The 16,407-nt window shown below is 42.2% G+C and overlaps 1 protein-coding gene across 1 annotated transcript in view; it reads right to left on the reverse strand.

The window, feature by feature from the left end:
- The window catches only part of SLC5A12 (solute carrier family 5 member 12), a 106,900-nt gene that overhangs the window by 45,869 nt on the left and 44,624 nt on the right, over positions 1-16,407 (reverse strand). Inside the window, exon 7 of the mRNA XM_073658060.1 lies at positions 8,048-8,177. Coding sequence (XP_073514161.1) covers positions 8,048-8,177 — 130 coding nt within the window. The remainder of the gene's footprint in view (positions 1-8,047; positions 8,178-16,407) is intronic.

The raw sequence follows: 16,407 nt of genomic DNA on the forward strand, positions 1-16,407 counted from the left end.
AAGCCATCACATGACTCTGTCGGCCAAAATATGAAAAAATTATAGCTCTCAAAATATGGCAATGCAAAAACTAGATTTTACAAAAAAATGCGTCTTTTAGTGTGTGTGACAGCTATCAATCATAAAAACCAGATATGATTCTGGTATCACAGTAATCGCACTGACCCGAAGAAAAAAGTCATCTAATCACTTATACCGCATGAGGAACTCTAGGGTTAGGGTTAGGATCGTGCTAGGGTTAGGGTTGGGCTAGGGTTGGGCTATGGTTAGGATTGGGGTTGGGGTTAGAGTTGGGCTAGGGTTAGGTTTGGGGTTAGGGTTGGGCTAGGGTTAGGGTTGGGGTTAGGGTTTGGATTTTTTTCAAAAGTAAAAACAAAAGATGATATGGCGACTAGTGTTGAGCGCAAGTGCTCGCTACTTGAGTTTGCATCAGGTGCTCGGGTATGCACTGAGTATCGTGGGTGCTCAATTGACATGCTCGAGTCTCTGCCCCATACGCTTCGTGGCCAAAAAAACCTCGCAGGGATTGCCTGCCATGCATGAGCGATCCCCGCATGTTTTTTTTTGGGTGTCTAATAACCGTGAAACATGTGGGCAGGGACTTGAGCATGTCACTCGAGCACCCGCGATACATGGTGCATACCTGAGTACCCAATGCAAACTCAAGTAGTGAGCACTTGCGCTCAAGACTAATGACAACTTATTCAATATGATGACTTAATGTTATCAAATTCTGTGTCGTACTTCTGGGTTCAAAATGTTCACTAAACCCCTTGATAAAATCCTTGAGGGGTGTAGTTTCTAAAATAGGGTCACTTGTGGGGGGTTTCCACTATTTAGGCACATCAGGGGCTCTCCAAACGCGACATGTCGTCCGCTCTCGATTCCAGCCAATTTTGCATTCAAAAAGTCACACAGTGCTCCTTCTGAACTCTGCAGTGCGCCCAAACACTGTATTTTCCCCACATATGGGGTATTGGCATACTCAGGAGAAATTGCACAAAAGTTTTTGGGGTCCATTTTCTCCTCTTACCCTTGTGAAAATAAAAAATTGGGGCTAAAACATCATTTTTGTGGAAAAAGTTTGATTTTATTTTATTTTCACAGCTCCATGTTATAAACTTCTGTAAAGCACTTAGGGGTTCAGGGTGCTCACCACACATCTAGATAAGTTCCCTGAGGGGTCTAATTTCCAAGATCGTGTCACTTGTGGGGGGTTTCCACTGTTTAGGCACATCAGGGGCTCCGCAAACAAACATGGCGTTCGCTAATTATTCAAGCAAATTTTACAATAAAAGTCAAATGGCGCTCCTTCCCTTCTGGACCCTTCCGTGCGCCCAAACAAGGTAAATTGCCCAACAAATTTTGGGTTCCATTTTTTCCTGTTACCCCTGCCAAATTAAAAAAAATTGGGTCTAAAGTAACATTTTTGTGAAAAAAGTTAAATGTTAATTTTTTTCTTTCACATTCCAAAAATTCCTTTGAAGCACCTGAAGGGTTAATACAGTTCTTGAATGTGGTTTTGAGCACCTTGAGGGGTGCAGTATTTAGAATGGTGTCACCTTGGGGTATTTTTTGTCATGAAGACCCCTCAATGTGACTTCAAATGTGAAGTGGTCCCTAAAAAAATGGTTTTGTAAATTTTGCTGGAAAAATGAGAAATCGCTGGTCAACTTTTAACCCTGATAGCTCTCTAATAAAAAAAAATGAGGTTCCTAAATTGTGCTGATGTAAAGTAGACATGTGGGAAATGTTATTTATTAATTTTGTGTGACATATCTCTCTGATTTAAGGGCATAATAATTCAAATTTTGAAAATTGCAAAATTTTCAAAATTTTTGCCAAATTTCCATTTTTTTTCACAAATAAACACAAGTGATATCAAGAAATTTTACCACAATCATGAAGTACAATATGTCGCGAAAAAACAATCTCAGAATCAGGGGGATCCGTTGAAGCGTTCTAGAGTAATTACCTCATAAAGTGACAGTGGTCAGAATTGTAAAAATTGGCCTGGTCATTAACGTGCAAACCACCTTGGGTTGTAAAGGGGTTAATTGTGTGTTTATTTAACTCTTTACTTTAGTTTAATTAGGTTTGGTGATGAAAGGGTCTGATTGACATAAGAGCTAGGTGTCAGATAAACCCATTTGCTCAATCTCATTAGAATTTCCATTCATGTAATTTATGTGGCAGCTGTGAGCTGCTATTTTTAGCCTAGGTAGGTGTCATTTGCAGACATGGTCCCTGGCCATTATTAACAGCTCACAGCTGTTTGGTTAGCCGCTACATCCCCCCGATCAGCACTCAGCAGCGCTTTGGACGCAGCGTATTTTTGCAGCGTCCAAAACGCAGTGTTATAATGTCGCATTTTTGTTGTCGGTACATGTGAATCCACCGCATATAGTGACACTTCAATGGGTCAAAATCCGCAGTGGAGACTAGCGTGTTCGCTACCGAAATTGACATGCTGTGGGTGAGTTTGGGTATGTCTCCACGATCAGGAGCCACTGCAGGTTTGACACTGCATGTTTATACAGGGTCAAAACCGCAGCATTCAGATGTTACAGCATAGTGGATGTGATCTCTAGAAATCCCATGTCCACTATGCATGTATTTGAGGCAGCGGATCACCCGTGGACACTGACATGCGGCAACTCTTTAAGTATCGCAGCATGTCAAATTATGTTGCAGAGTCGTTAGTCTCTGAAACATAAATTTAACCACTAGAATGTATTGAATCCGGTAAATCCGCAGAGTTAAGTGAACACATGTGGATTTACCTGCGTTCAATAGAATGCAACATTTTTGACGCAGCAAAAAATATGCGTCCAAAGCGCTGCTATGACTGGATCGTGGGCAGAGAGCCTAAAATTTTTTAAAAAAATGGCGTGGGCTGTCGCGTCATTTTTATAACCAGCAGAGGGAAAGCCGACCGCTGGGGAAGGGGCCATTAGCCAAAAATATTCCCTGGCTATTAATATCAGCCCACAGCTGTTTGTTTAACCTTTACTCGCTAGATTACAGCGGGACCGAAGAAAAAAATTGACGTTGGGTACCCCTATAAAATCTAACCAGAAAAGGCTAAACAGCTGCGGACTGATATTAACAGCCAGGGAAGGGGCCATGAATATTAGCCTTCTCCGCCGCTATTAATATCACCCCTCAGCAGTCCCAGAAATGGCGCATCCATAAGATGGACTTGTATTGGCGGCTGACGTGAAGCCTAGGTTACTAATGGAAGGCGTCTATAAGACGCCCCCATTACTAACTGTGTAGTAAAGTTATCGCCGCCTTTTCAATAGAAGACACGGCCAGAAATAAAGAATAAAGTATTTTAATGAAATAAAAAACAGATGGTTTTAAAAAAAATTTTATTGTACTCTGTCCGCGAAGCCATCGATTTTCTGAAAAAAAAGTAAAAAAACAAACAACCATATCCTTCACTTGTCCGCCGTCAATGACGCAGTCCACAAATACGCCAACGATTGTCCCTCTGTGATCCGGGTCACTTCTACAGCAGCGACATCAGCAATCACTGATGTCACTCCTGTAGAAGAGAGCAATGTACACTGACAGGGGTGTAAAATCACTCCTGTCCATATATATGCTGCTGCAGAAGGTCACTGGGGTTCATCAGCTGAAGATCAGCTGATCAGCCCCAGTGAGCTCACCACCATTGGAACATTCTTCAGAATGGTCATGCTACGGTTTTTTCCGCAATGGTAATCCTGAGCAGAAATTTCCGCATCATGTGCACAGCACATCAGGATTACTATTGCTATAGCTGGCAGACCTATTAACAAGCATTTTTGCAGTGTTTCTGCAGCAGAAAAACCGCTGCATAAACGCAGTAAAAATGCTTTGTGTGCACATAGCCATAAAGGGGCTTCTGCAAGTGCTGTGTCCACCTAATTGTATACTAAGCACAGCTCTGTACAATCTGTATGACTGTAACTTATATTACTACTCATTTCTATTCACTTTAATGGGACAGAGCAGCAATGAGTTGCAATACCAGGCATAGCCACTAGAAAATGTTTGTAGCTGTGCATGGTAACAAATAGGTGATGCAGCTCCTACAATTGGCTGATTAGGTGGGTATCCAGAGTTGATTTATATTATTTAACTTTTAGACTAAGCAAAGGGAAAGCTGAGCTCCTAACACCAGAAAGATATATTAAGAAAGAAAGCACAGAATGTTAGGTTTATTTAGTTAAAAAAGAATGTTTGTGACTTATGCAATGGCTTGCATATAGAATTATATTTTGTTTAAAGGGTATGTGGAATGATATTCAGTGGGGAAAGTAAGAATTTGATACACTGCCGATTTTGTAAGTTTTCCCACCTACAAAGAATATAGAGTTCTGTAATTTTTATCATAGGTACACTTCACCTGAGAAAGTCAGAATCTAAAAATAAAATCCTGAAAATCAGATTATATGATTTTTAAATAATTAGACAGCATTTTATTGCATGAAATACGTATTTGACCACGTACCAACCAGCAAGAATTCTGGCTCTCACAGACCTGTTAGATTTTCTTTAAAAAGCATTCCTACTCTGCACCCGTTACCTGCACTAATTGAATCTGTTTAAAACCACTTTACAGCCTGTGGCGTATTAGTACGCACCAGGCTGTCACCCCTTGTTCAGCGCAGGCGCCGGCGCTGAGCCCACACTGAACCGGGCACATGTCAGCTGATTCTTACAGCTGACACATGCCGCAACAGCCGCGGGTGGAATCGCGATCCACCCGCGGCTGTTAACATGTTAAATGCCGCTGTCAATCTCTGACAGCGGCATTTAACATTGCCGCGCCGGAGGCGCGTCACTTACCCCGCCCATCGGTGATCACGTGATCGCGGGTCACTGATGGGTAAGCATGACAACTCTGGGTCTGCAGCAGACCCCAGTGGTTGTCATGTGCTGATCGCTATGAGCGCCACCTAGTGGTCGGCGCTCATAGCACAGGAGCATTTCTGCTACATAGAGGTGATCTGCTCATCACTTCTATGTAGCAGAGGCGATCAGACAACTGCTGCTTCTAGTCTCCTATGGAGACTATAGAAGCAAGCAAAAAGTGAAAAAAATGTTTTTAAAAATATAAAAAAAATTAAAAAAATATAAAAGCTTAAATCACCCCCCTTTTGCCCCATTCAAAATAAAATAATAATAAAAAAAAACACATACACATATTTGGTATCGCCGCGTTCAGAATCGCCAAATCTACCAATATAAAACAATAATTAATCCGATCGGTAAACGGCGTAACGAGAAAAAAATTCTAAACGCCAGAATTATGTTTTTTGGTCGCCGCAACATTGCAATAAAATGCAATAACGGGCGATCAAAACATCGGATCTACCCCAAAATGATATCAATAAAATCTTCAGCTCAGCGCGCAAAAAATAAGCCCTCACACGACCCCAGAACCCGAAAGATGGAGGCGCTATGGGTCTTGGAAAGTGGCGCCTTTTTTTTTTTTTTTTTTTTTTAGCAAACTTTGGAATTTTTTTTCACTACTTAAATAAAAAAGAACCTTTACATGTTTGGTGTCTAAGAACTCGTAATGACCTGGAGAATAATAATGGCAGGTCAGTTTTAGCATTCAGTGAACAGTGAACATGGTAAAAAAAAAATTTTAAAAAACTTCTGTGGTATTGCACTTTTTTTGCAATTTCACCGCACTTGGAATTTTTTTCCTGCTTTCCCATACATGATATGGTAAAACCAGTAAAGTCATTCAAAAGTACAACTCATCCCGCAAAACATAAGCCCTCACACGGCCATATTGACCAAAAAATAAAAACGCTATGGCTCTGGGAACAAGGGGAGCAAAAAACAAAAATGCAAAAACGGAAAATCCCAGGGTTGCAAAGGGGTTAAACTCATTGCCTGTATAAAAGACACCTCTCCACACACTCAATAAATCACACTCCAACCTCTCCACAATGACGAAGACCAAAGAGCTGTCTATGGACACCAGGGACAAAATTGTAAACCTGCACCAGGCTGGGATAGGCTAAAGGACAATGGGGAAGCAGCTTGGTGAGAAGGCAACAACATGACTGTCTATCTTCCTCGGTCTGAGGCTCCATGCAAGATCTCGCCTCGTGGGGTAAGGATGACTCTGAGAAAGGTCATGAATCAGACAAGTACTACATGGGAGGACCTGGTCAATGACCTGAAGAGAGCTGGGACCACAGTCTCAAACATTACCGTTAGCAACACATTATGCAGTCATGGATTAAAATGATGTTGGGCATGCAAGGTCCCCCTGCTCACACCAGCCCATTAGAAGTTTGTCAATGACCAATGGGATGATCCAGAGGAGGCATGGGAGATGGTCATGTGGTCAGATGAGACTTAAATAGAACTTTGTGGTATTAACTCCACTCGCTGTGTTTGGAGGAAGAAGAAGGATGAGTACAACACCAAGAACACCCTCCCAACCATGAAGCATGGTGGGGGAAACATCATACTTTGGGGGTGCTTTTCTGCAAAGGGAACAGGATGGCTGCATCGTATTGAATGGAGAATGGATGGAGTCATGTATTGTGAGATTTTGTCCAACAACCTCCTTCCCTCAGTAAGAGCATTGAAGATGGGTTGTGGCTGGGTCTTACAACCTGACAATGACCCAAAACACAGCCAGGGCAATTAAAGAGTGGCTCTGTAAGAAGCATTTCAAGGTCCTGGAGTGGCGTAGCCAGTCTGCAGACCTGAACCCAATAGAAAATCTTTGGATGTAGCTGAAACTTAATGTTGCCCTACGACAGCCCCAAAACTTGAAAGATCTGGAGAAGATCTGTATGGAGGAGTGGGCCAAAATCTCTGCTGCAGTGTGTGCAAACTTGGTCAAGAATTACAGGAAACGTCTGACCTCTGTAATTGCAAACAAAGGGTTCTGTACCTAATATTAAGTTCTGTTTTTCTCTTGTATCAAATACTTATTTCATACAATAAAATGCAAATTAATTATGTAAAAATTATACAATGTGATTTTCTGGTATATATTTTTAGATTCTATCTCTCACAGTTGAAGTGTATGTACGATAAAAATTACAGACCTCTCCATTCTTTGTAGGTGGGAAAACTTGCAAAATCAGCAGTGTATCAAATACTTATTTTCCCCACTGTACATCTCTTGTACTCTTGTTAATTTGCATCATTGAGTGTAAATCCTTGATTCTATCATGCATATTCAGGGACGTACAAATATCCACCAATAGGGCTGCAATTTCTTGTCATCCTACTGTGCTGCAATTCACATCACAACCAGGGGCATAACAATAGTGGTCGCACAGGGTGTGACTATAAACGGGACCATGCAGGAGGGGGGTATGCCATCATTAGTGTCTAATTCAGCTGATTTGTGTGCGAGGATGCACATTCAGCTGAAATATATTGTAGCGCAGAGACTCACTAGTTCTCTGCACTGCAATACATGTCGGCGGCCAATCAGGGGATGGCAGCTGATGGCAGTGTGACCATCATCATGGCAATGGCGTCATGCACAGTACCAGGCAATCTGAAGTCAGCTGCCGGCTCCTGCACTGATTACAGAAGAGAATACCGCGTTTCGTGGGAGCGAAGGAAGGTAAGAATAATATATATATTTTTTAATTTATAAGCATGTTAGAATGGAACGGGGAACATTATTAATGGAAAGGGCTCAGGATGGGGGACATTAGTATAAGAAGGGGCAAGGATGGGGGACATTATACCAGAAAAGAACATATATGTGTTTATAGGATCTAGAATGCTACAAGGGTCAATAATACAGTATATATTACCAACATGTAAGTCCAAATTTTGCACTGGGGCCCATCGGACTCTCGATATGCCACTGATCACAACCACGTAGTACATCTATAGCTCATGCTATTGAGGGAACCACGAGAATTACAATATGAAAAGATAACAAATATTTATCTGATTAATAATTAATTTCCTAATTAATATCCTTATTTACTGGAATTAGACATCTGTGCTGTGTGGTTCCTATTAGTGCTCACAACACTGAATATTGCTGATGACATACCTGATCAGGAGCGTTTATGAATCCAGCAGTCCAAGGATCACAACCTTTGTAGTGTGCGTACATGACTAAACCAGAGAACACGGCACATACCAAGATTACCCAGAGACCGATCAAGTTAAGATAAAGGGCTCTGAAAAAGAAGAACATCATATTAGATATGCAGGCTTTTACTAGGAAATTTCATTCATTTAATCTAGAAATGTCAGTAGAAACTGTCCTTCATTAATAGGATACGTTAAATTATCTTTTTTACTTCACCATATATTGTTAGATAATAGAAAATTAGTTGCATATACTGTATATACAATACTGTGCAACATTTTTAGACAGAAGTTAGCTGTTGTTTTAAAGAACGCTGTGGACAGATAGATAGATAGATAGATAGATAGATAGATAGATAGATAGATAGATAGATAGATAGATAGATAGATAGATAGATAGATAGAGCTATCACACGATAACTGCACTCGGTAATTGAGTATTGCACTTGAACATACAGGCTGATGACCGGATCATGCAGCTTTATATGATAATCCCGACTTATTATAATTACCTGACCTGAAAAAACAAGCACTTTTCACCTATTGTGTCCCCCCATTTCCTTGTAGAATGTAAGCTTGCGAGCAGGGACCTCACTCCTGATGTAACTGTTAAACTGTTAAACTGTCTCACCTTGTATTGAATTTATTGTTTGTACATCTCCCTGCTTAATTGTAAAGTGCTGCGGAAAATGTTGGCGCTATATAAATAAAAATTATTACTATTATTATAGATAGATGCATTCAGTGTAACACATATAGTACTGTGCAAACATTTTAGGCAGGTGTGGAAAAAATGCTGTAAAGTAAAAATGCGTTCAAAAACAGAAGTAGTAATAGTTTATTTGTATCAATTAACAAAATACAAAGTGAATGAACAAACACGAAATTTACAATGATGAGCAAAAGGGTAACAGCGTTTTGACTTTTTGACTTTCAGGCTCCATATCTCTCCATCCACTACTGCTTAGAATATTAGACTACCATCATTTTATAGATAATCATCTTGACTATTTCATACATAAATTTGACTTGCACCTATTTAGCATATGATTAGTTGTACAGATTCTTGTCATTTCACTGCATTAATACTGTTTTGCTCCTGGTGGTGGAAAAATCTTTTTCATCCTGTATACCACAAATTACAACCTGTTCTCGCATTCTCTAATAGCTCAGTGTGTTATTAGGTTGATTCCCAAGCGAAAGGTCACAGGTTCAAATCAAGGAGCAGCCATGAAGAAGAGAGAAGAGAACATCATTCAGCTCATCGATAACAGTCTCTTGGACAAGAAAATTGCCAAACTGCATCATGTGAGTGCCATGACAGCTGGAAGAATACAAAATTAAGTCCGTCCATCCATTCAAAAGCCAAGAGGTGGACGTCCAGGCAACATATCGAAGTCAACAAGTCGGCTCATCACAAGGTCCATCAGTTCTGGAGCAACAAACACGGCAGTAGAGGTAAGCTTCAAAATAGTGAGATTACAGTTGTCTGTGCAGGCACCATGTGATGCATGTTGCACAGTTTGGAATGGTGGCTCACAAAAAGGTGAAGAAGCCTCGACTTCAATATCATCATAAGATGTGTCAGCTCGAGTTTGCAAAAAAGGACAAAAAATGGACAGTAGAAGATTGGAAACGGATGATTTGGAGCGATGAGATGAAAGTCAATAGACTAGGCTCTGATGGGTGCAAATGAGTCTAGAGGAAACAAGGGGCTAACGGATTGAAAAAATTGAAGGAACCGTTAAATTTGGTGGAGGAAGCCTAATAATATGGGTTGGTTTCACAGCCAAAGGTGTTGAATACTGACCAGGACCGATGGTGGTCTCAATGCTGAGCTATTTGTGAGTATCCTACAAGACTTCGTACACTCGAGTACTATGGGTATGAAAAGGATGACATAGTGTTCCAGCGGACAATGACCCAAAGCATACGTCGAGATTGGCAAATAAATGGTTCAATGACAATGAAGTAGAGGTGCTGGATTGGCCTCAACAGTCCCCAGACCTCAACCCAATCGAACACTTGAGGGTAGAGTTGAAGACAAAACTGTACAAATACCCAAGTAAGTCGACCAGTATGCACCAACTTTGGGAACGTGTAGAAGAGACCTGGGATCAGATTTTGGTTGAGACATGCTTGAATCTGATCGAGAGCAAGCCCAGAAGTATTCAGGCAGTGTTGAAAGCCAAAGGTGGATTTAGAAAATACTAACAAAATAATAAAAATTACAATTTAGATTTTTAGGAGCAAAATAGTAGCAATACATGACAATAATCTGTATAACTAATCTTATGCTAAATAGGTGCAAGTCAAATTTATGTATGAGATAGCCAAGATGATTGTCTATAAAATGAAGGTAGTCTCACATTCGAAGCAGTAGTGGATGGTGAGATATGGAGCCTGAAAGTCAAAAGTTTAAAACATTGCTATCCTTTTGCTCCTCACTGTATTTATCCATCATGCAATACCATGAGAGAAAAATCTGACTGGCTTAAAATTTGTTCTGCAGCAGAATAACGACCCCGAACATATAACCAATATCATTAAAGGGGTTGTCCACTCCTTGGACAACCCCTTCTCATTCTTTATATTTGGCCCCATTCAAATAAAAACACTTACAGTCACCTCCTTGCTGGCACCGTTCAAACAGTGTCAGTACCCGCATTCCCGGGGCTCACGTGAGGTTGTTACATCAGACGAGTCCTGGCCCAATCAGTGCTGGCTTCACTATCCCTGCCTTCAGACGTATTGAACATCAACAGGATGTCAGGGCTGCTGCTGCTCTCTCTTGTTCGATTTGCCCGAAGCTGGGGACAGTGATGCCAGCGCTGATTGGGTGCAAAGCTCACGTGACATAACATCCTCATGCGAGCCCTGGAGCACGAGTGCCGACACCGCTGGAAAGGCGCCTGCACAGGAGTGAGTATATCTGTTTTTATTTTAATGTTGCCAAACATGAGGATTGAGAAGGGGTTGTCCAAGGAGTGGACAACCCTGTTAAGAACTATCTTCAGGGTAAAGAAGAACAAGGAGTCCTGGAAGTTATGATTCGGGCACACAGAGCCCTGATCTCAATATCATTGAGTCTGTCTGTTATTACATGAAAAGACAGAAGGATTTGAACAAGCGACATCTACAGAAGACCTGTGGTTAGTTTTCCAAGATGTTTGAAACAACCTCCCTGTCAAGTATCTTCAAAAACAATGTGCAAGTGACAAGTGTACCAAGAAGAATTGTTAATATTTTAAGGGCAAAGGCTAGTCACACCAGATGTTGATTTGAATTAGATTATTTTTTTTCAGTAACTTTGCATTTCATTAACTGATAAAAATAAACTATTAACACTTCTATTTTGAGAGTATTCTTACTTTGCAGCCTTTTTCCACGCACCTGACTTAAACTTTTACACAGTTCTATATAATCAGGCCGAGGTGAATGAATAATTGTTGAATCAGTTTTTAGCATCGCTGCCTTAGAAAACTGGGCTTGTAGTTTCAGATTCACTCAAAGCCACAGTGATAGCTAATGAGGTTTTATAAAAGGGGCTAAAATGTGTCCCAATGGCTAATTTATGTGCTAAGTACCTTCATTTTTTACTTATTTTCTACAGCAGTAATGCAATTCCAATGTCATATATTCAATGTGTACTTAGTAGAGTGTTTCAGAGTACAGCTTCAATTTGTTAGCAGTTGTGATAGTCACAGTTTTCTCTGCTTTAGGTTAAGCAGAACTTGGAATGCTGATGATAGTCACAGTTTTCTCTGCTTTAGGTTAAGCAGAACTTGGAATGCTGAGCTGGTGCATGATTGGACTAGTTTGCACGATGCAACGTGTCCTGTAGTGATAATCTCCTGCTGATAAAATGCTGATTGTATTGAAGCCGAAAAGTACAGCTTAGTAAGTAACACATCACTGGAATCAGGGACTTTGTCCCTACATTATCCTGCTCTCAGATTGCATAGCGAAAACCTGCTGACAGATTTCCTTTAAATGATTTGTCATCCAAGCAACACATGGCAGTACGGGGCCATCAGAGATGTTTAAAAAGTCATTTTTTCTTAATAGGGTATTTGTACAGGAATTGTCTTGATTAGAAACCACTTAAACTTGAGGCAGATGCCCATAAATAATTCCCCTATACTGATATTTTGCCCTGCAGTCTATACTGTATGTTCATGACAAAAGGACATTAGATAGTAGAGTCCTCAGAAGAAACGTAGAATACACAAATGTTATAGATGCAATGGAAGATCACATAATATAAAACATGTTGTTCAGTTTGGAAAACCCATTTCCTTGTATCCTACTAGAGAGATAAGGTGTTACACATACGCTGCCTAAGTTCAGATAGGGGCAAGACTGGTTACATGAATTCGTTGGAATCCTGGGGGAATCTTTACTTAGGGCGACCATAGGTTGCAGCTTCTCTCAGACACAGGATAGATTCAATTGCTGACCAGACACATTTGACAAGAGTCCTCAGAAACGGTAGAACAGTAGCATTTAATGAGGCACGGGCAGTGCAATTTAGTGTCCCTTTGAGCATCAGGCTCCAGTAACAACAGTACAATCTCCTTCACAGCACATTAGTACACAGTCTATCCATTAGTACAGTACAGCACAGTTTTAAAGCATACACAACCACAGGCTTTTCCTTCACAAAGCACAGTGTTAGGCGTTGGTGTGGTTCTGGATTTGAAATGGGTCCAGGACCTTCTGTGGTCTCCCATTTCAGTCTAGCTGGTGCTGATGCTGCTCAGCATCATCATCAGCCTCAATGCCTAGCTGGTCCACGAGACATACAGATTGTCTCCCATGTATTGGCACCTAGCAAGGTTAAGCATAGGTTGCAGAGGGAGACAGGGTGCTTGGAGCTTAAGTCCAGGATTCGCCGTACTGAGCATGCCCGTGACCTGGTGGATCATGATTGGTGGTTTGGCTCTCACCTGACCCGGTGACCTAGCACCGCCTGATTGGTCCACGGGTAACGTCACCAATGGCGCGTTGGTGGGCAGGGCTTAGTCTTTAAAAGGCCCGCCCACAAACATGGCGACGCGCTCTGATCATTTGAGCAAGTGATGCTGTTGTGTGGACAACTCTGCTCCACGTGCTCCCTAGCTGTTCTCTCCGTGACCTGCCGATGCCAGAGTTCGCTCGGCTAATTAGCACCGGTCGCTTAGGCAGGTTAGCTCCATAGAGGCAGGTTAGCTCCATAGAGGCAGGTAGCTTCGTCTAGCAGCCTGGCTCAGCCAAAGGGGTCACCTATCACCCCGAGCAGCCTGCAGACGTCCTGTGTACGGCTAGCGCCTGTCAGCCACGTGGAGTTGAACCCTTCAGCCCGGTAGCACACCGGCTGGGGGCACGTGTACCCGTTGGCGTAGTCACACACGCATCCTAGCGCCGTCACTGTAGTCCCTGTGCTGTAACAATACTACAGATAGTTTTTCTCTGCCTATCTCTCGTGCAGCTAACGGAGATAGTGCAAATTGCTATACCCATTCCAGTGAGCAGAAACACGGAAGGGTTTACATTTAAGTTGGTTGCTTCCCTTTCCACCAGGAAAGTGTTCGGCAGCAGTCCACCAGGCTGCATCGCGGACCCCGGGGTCGGTTGCATTCCATTTTAATAAAGTTGTCTGCAACCGCCCTCCTAACACACAGTATGCTTTATCCTGCATGGAGATGGAGGAGGGGGGGGGTCTGATGAGGGAGATGATCCATGCAACACAATTCTTTCCAGTCCTTATCTTCCTGCACGATAATACTCTGCATTGTTAGTTCAGGGAGTTTATCTGATCTTTGTTTAGTTTCTCTCCTGATCTGAATCCTGTTCAGTTGCCTTCTGTCAGATCCAGATAACACACCACCTTTCTCTTCGGCTTCAGCCAGACTACAATAACAAGTTCCCCACAATCCCCCTGGGGCTCTGCTAAAACACTCCCTGTCTCCTGTGAATGTGTTAACCCCTCTAGTTGCTGGATGCTTCTGAAGCACAACACTTCCTCTCTCCTGTGCTTGTGTTATTTGTAACAGTTGCTGGATGCTTTTGAAGCAACAGGACAACTTCGGCATGTCACACTCTTCCCTCCTTTTTGAATGTTGTCCTCGACATTCGTCTTAATTGGTCAATCTGACCAATTCTGAGACAGTGGTGAAAGTTGAGTAACTTTATATACTAATTGGCATAACATTTATATACATTTATGACAACGTATTCTACGACCTTTTTCTCCTGTAAGAAATAAACAATTAACACAATCAGCGTCTTTTCAGCTGGAGCTTTTCATACATCTTCCACCAGCTCTCTCTCTCACTAGGCCTTAACAGTTCTTTGTTTCTACAAAGTCTTTTAAGGAAAATCAAAGCATGAAAACAAGTCTTTCCACCAGGTATCATCTTCCATACTACCTCTCGGTGGTGAATATCACTCCAGTGGGCTTACCTGGTCCAAAGGCAGAGATACCTGTTTCCAGTCGACAGTCTTTGGCACTTGACTCGGTTCACCAAGAGTCTCAAACGTCAGCATCACAGGCCTCCTCCCTTCTCGAGTCGACATCCTCCTGGTGGGTTGTTCCTCAGATACCACAAGTTCTTCGGTCACAGGAGTTTCTTCTGCCGCACTCATTTCTCGTGCTTCCTCAGATGCTCCTGGAACTGCCTCTGTAAGTTCCTGTACTTCTCCGGAATCGCCTGGTTCCACACGATCAGGTAATTTTGCTTCTCCTGAGTGATGATCAGTCTCTCCAGTGACCGGTGTTCGATCATCAGATCTGAATTGGACTTCATCTGTACTCCTTGGTACAAACTCTGGAACCTCTAGACTTATTTCATTCTCCTGAGGATGATATATCTCTCTCTTTGCTGGCCCGAGAAATAGAACGGTGTCTTCTTCTTCATCTGAACTTTCAAGGTCACTATCCACCTTCGGAGCTTCAGTCTGTGGTGGTCCCTTAGTCAATCTCGGATGATGTTGGTCTACTGTGAAGTCGTGTTGTGGTGGGAGATAATCACAGGGTAGTAGTCAATTCTGATGGACTATTCTGGCTTTCTTGTCTCCCGTTTCCAATCAGATTTCATACACTAGGCTGTTAATGTCTTTCCTCCTTACGACCACATACACCTTGTCTTCCCAGTACAAACAAAGTTTTCCTGGACCGCCTTTCTCATGTACAATCTTGACTAGCACCCGGCTTCCCGGTGCCAATTCTGCTCCATAACATTTTTGATTATATTACTCCTTAGTCTTGCTCTGTCCTTGTGTAACCACTTTGGATGCTATGTTGTATGCCTCTGCCATCCATTCCTTCCATTTCCGAACGTACTCCAGATACATTCTGCAAGTCTCTGACACCAGAGTATCGAAAATTATGTCGATTGGCAGTCTTGGCGATCGTCCATACAATAGGAAAAAGGGTGAGTAACTCGTTGCCTCACTCTTTGTACAGTTATAGGCACGTACCACTTTTGACAGAGAACTCTTCCAGTCTTTCTTCTCGTTAGCTGTTAAAGTGCGCAACATCGACAATAATGTCTGGTTAAAACGTTCCACTTGTTCATTACCCTCGGGGTGATAGGGCGTTGTGTGGGATCTCTGAATTCTACAGTACTTTCCTAGCTTGGCAAAGAGCAGGTTCTCAAATTCTCTTCCTTGGTCGTGGTGTAACCTCACAGGGAACCCAAACCTGTTTGACCCGCTTTATTGGTGGTGGCATATGCTTTGGCAAATCGAGTAAAATGGTCCATCACCACCAATATGTATTCATAACCACCCTTGCACGTCTCGATATGTAGAAAGTCTATTGAGACCATCTCAAATGGTTACGTAGTTTGGATGTTGCCCATAGGTGCCCGGGTTGATGTATTGGGTCGTTTATCTTTCAGACACCCACACTCCCTGGTCACGTACCTGTCAATATCTCTCTGCATGCAAGGCCAGAAGAAACGTTCACGGATCAAGTTGGTTGTCCTTTCCACTCCCAGGTGTCCCATGTTTTCATGGAGTTCTTTGAAGACCAACCTGCCGGTTTTGTCCTCCTTTACGATACAGGATACCGTCTTCACTGAGGTAGAGCTTCGTCCATTCTTTATCTAAAAAAGATACTGCTGGTGACTCATTATCTCTTTCCCGTTTACTTAGAAAGCGATTTTGGTCTGCATAAAGTGGCATTCGTTGTGCTCCATGGATTTTTCCTTTTGGTAGTTGCTGAATGGACAGGGGGTGATCTTGTTCTCTCACTTTTATGGTGATTTCCACCGTCAACGGACACCACAATGGTGTGTCTTCCCCTTGATGAGCTTGCACACCTTGGGTAGTGCT

The sequence above is a fragment of the Phyllobates terribilis genome, unplaced genomic scaffold (assembly GCF_046119375.1).
Source record: "Phyllobates terribilis strain yellow unplaced genomic scaffold, ASM4611937v1 Scaffold_13__5_contigs__length_258822181, whole genome shotgun sequence".
In the NCBI taxonomy this organism is placed as follows: Eukaryota; Metazoa; Chordata; class Amphibia; order Anura; family Dendrobatidae; genus Phyllobates; species Phyllobates terribilis.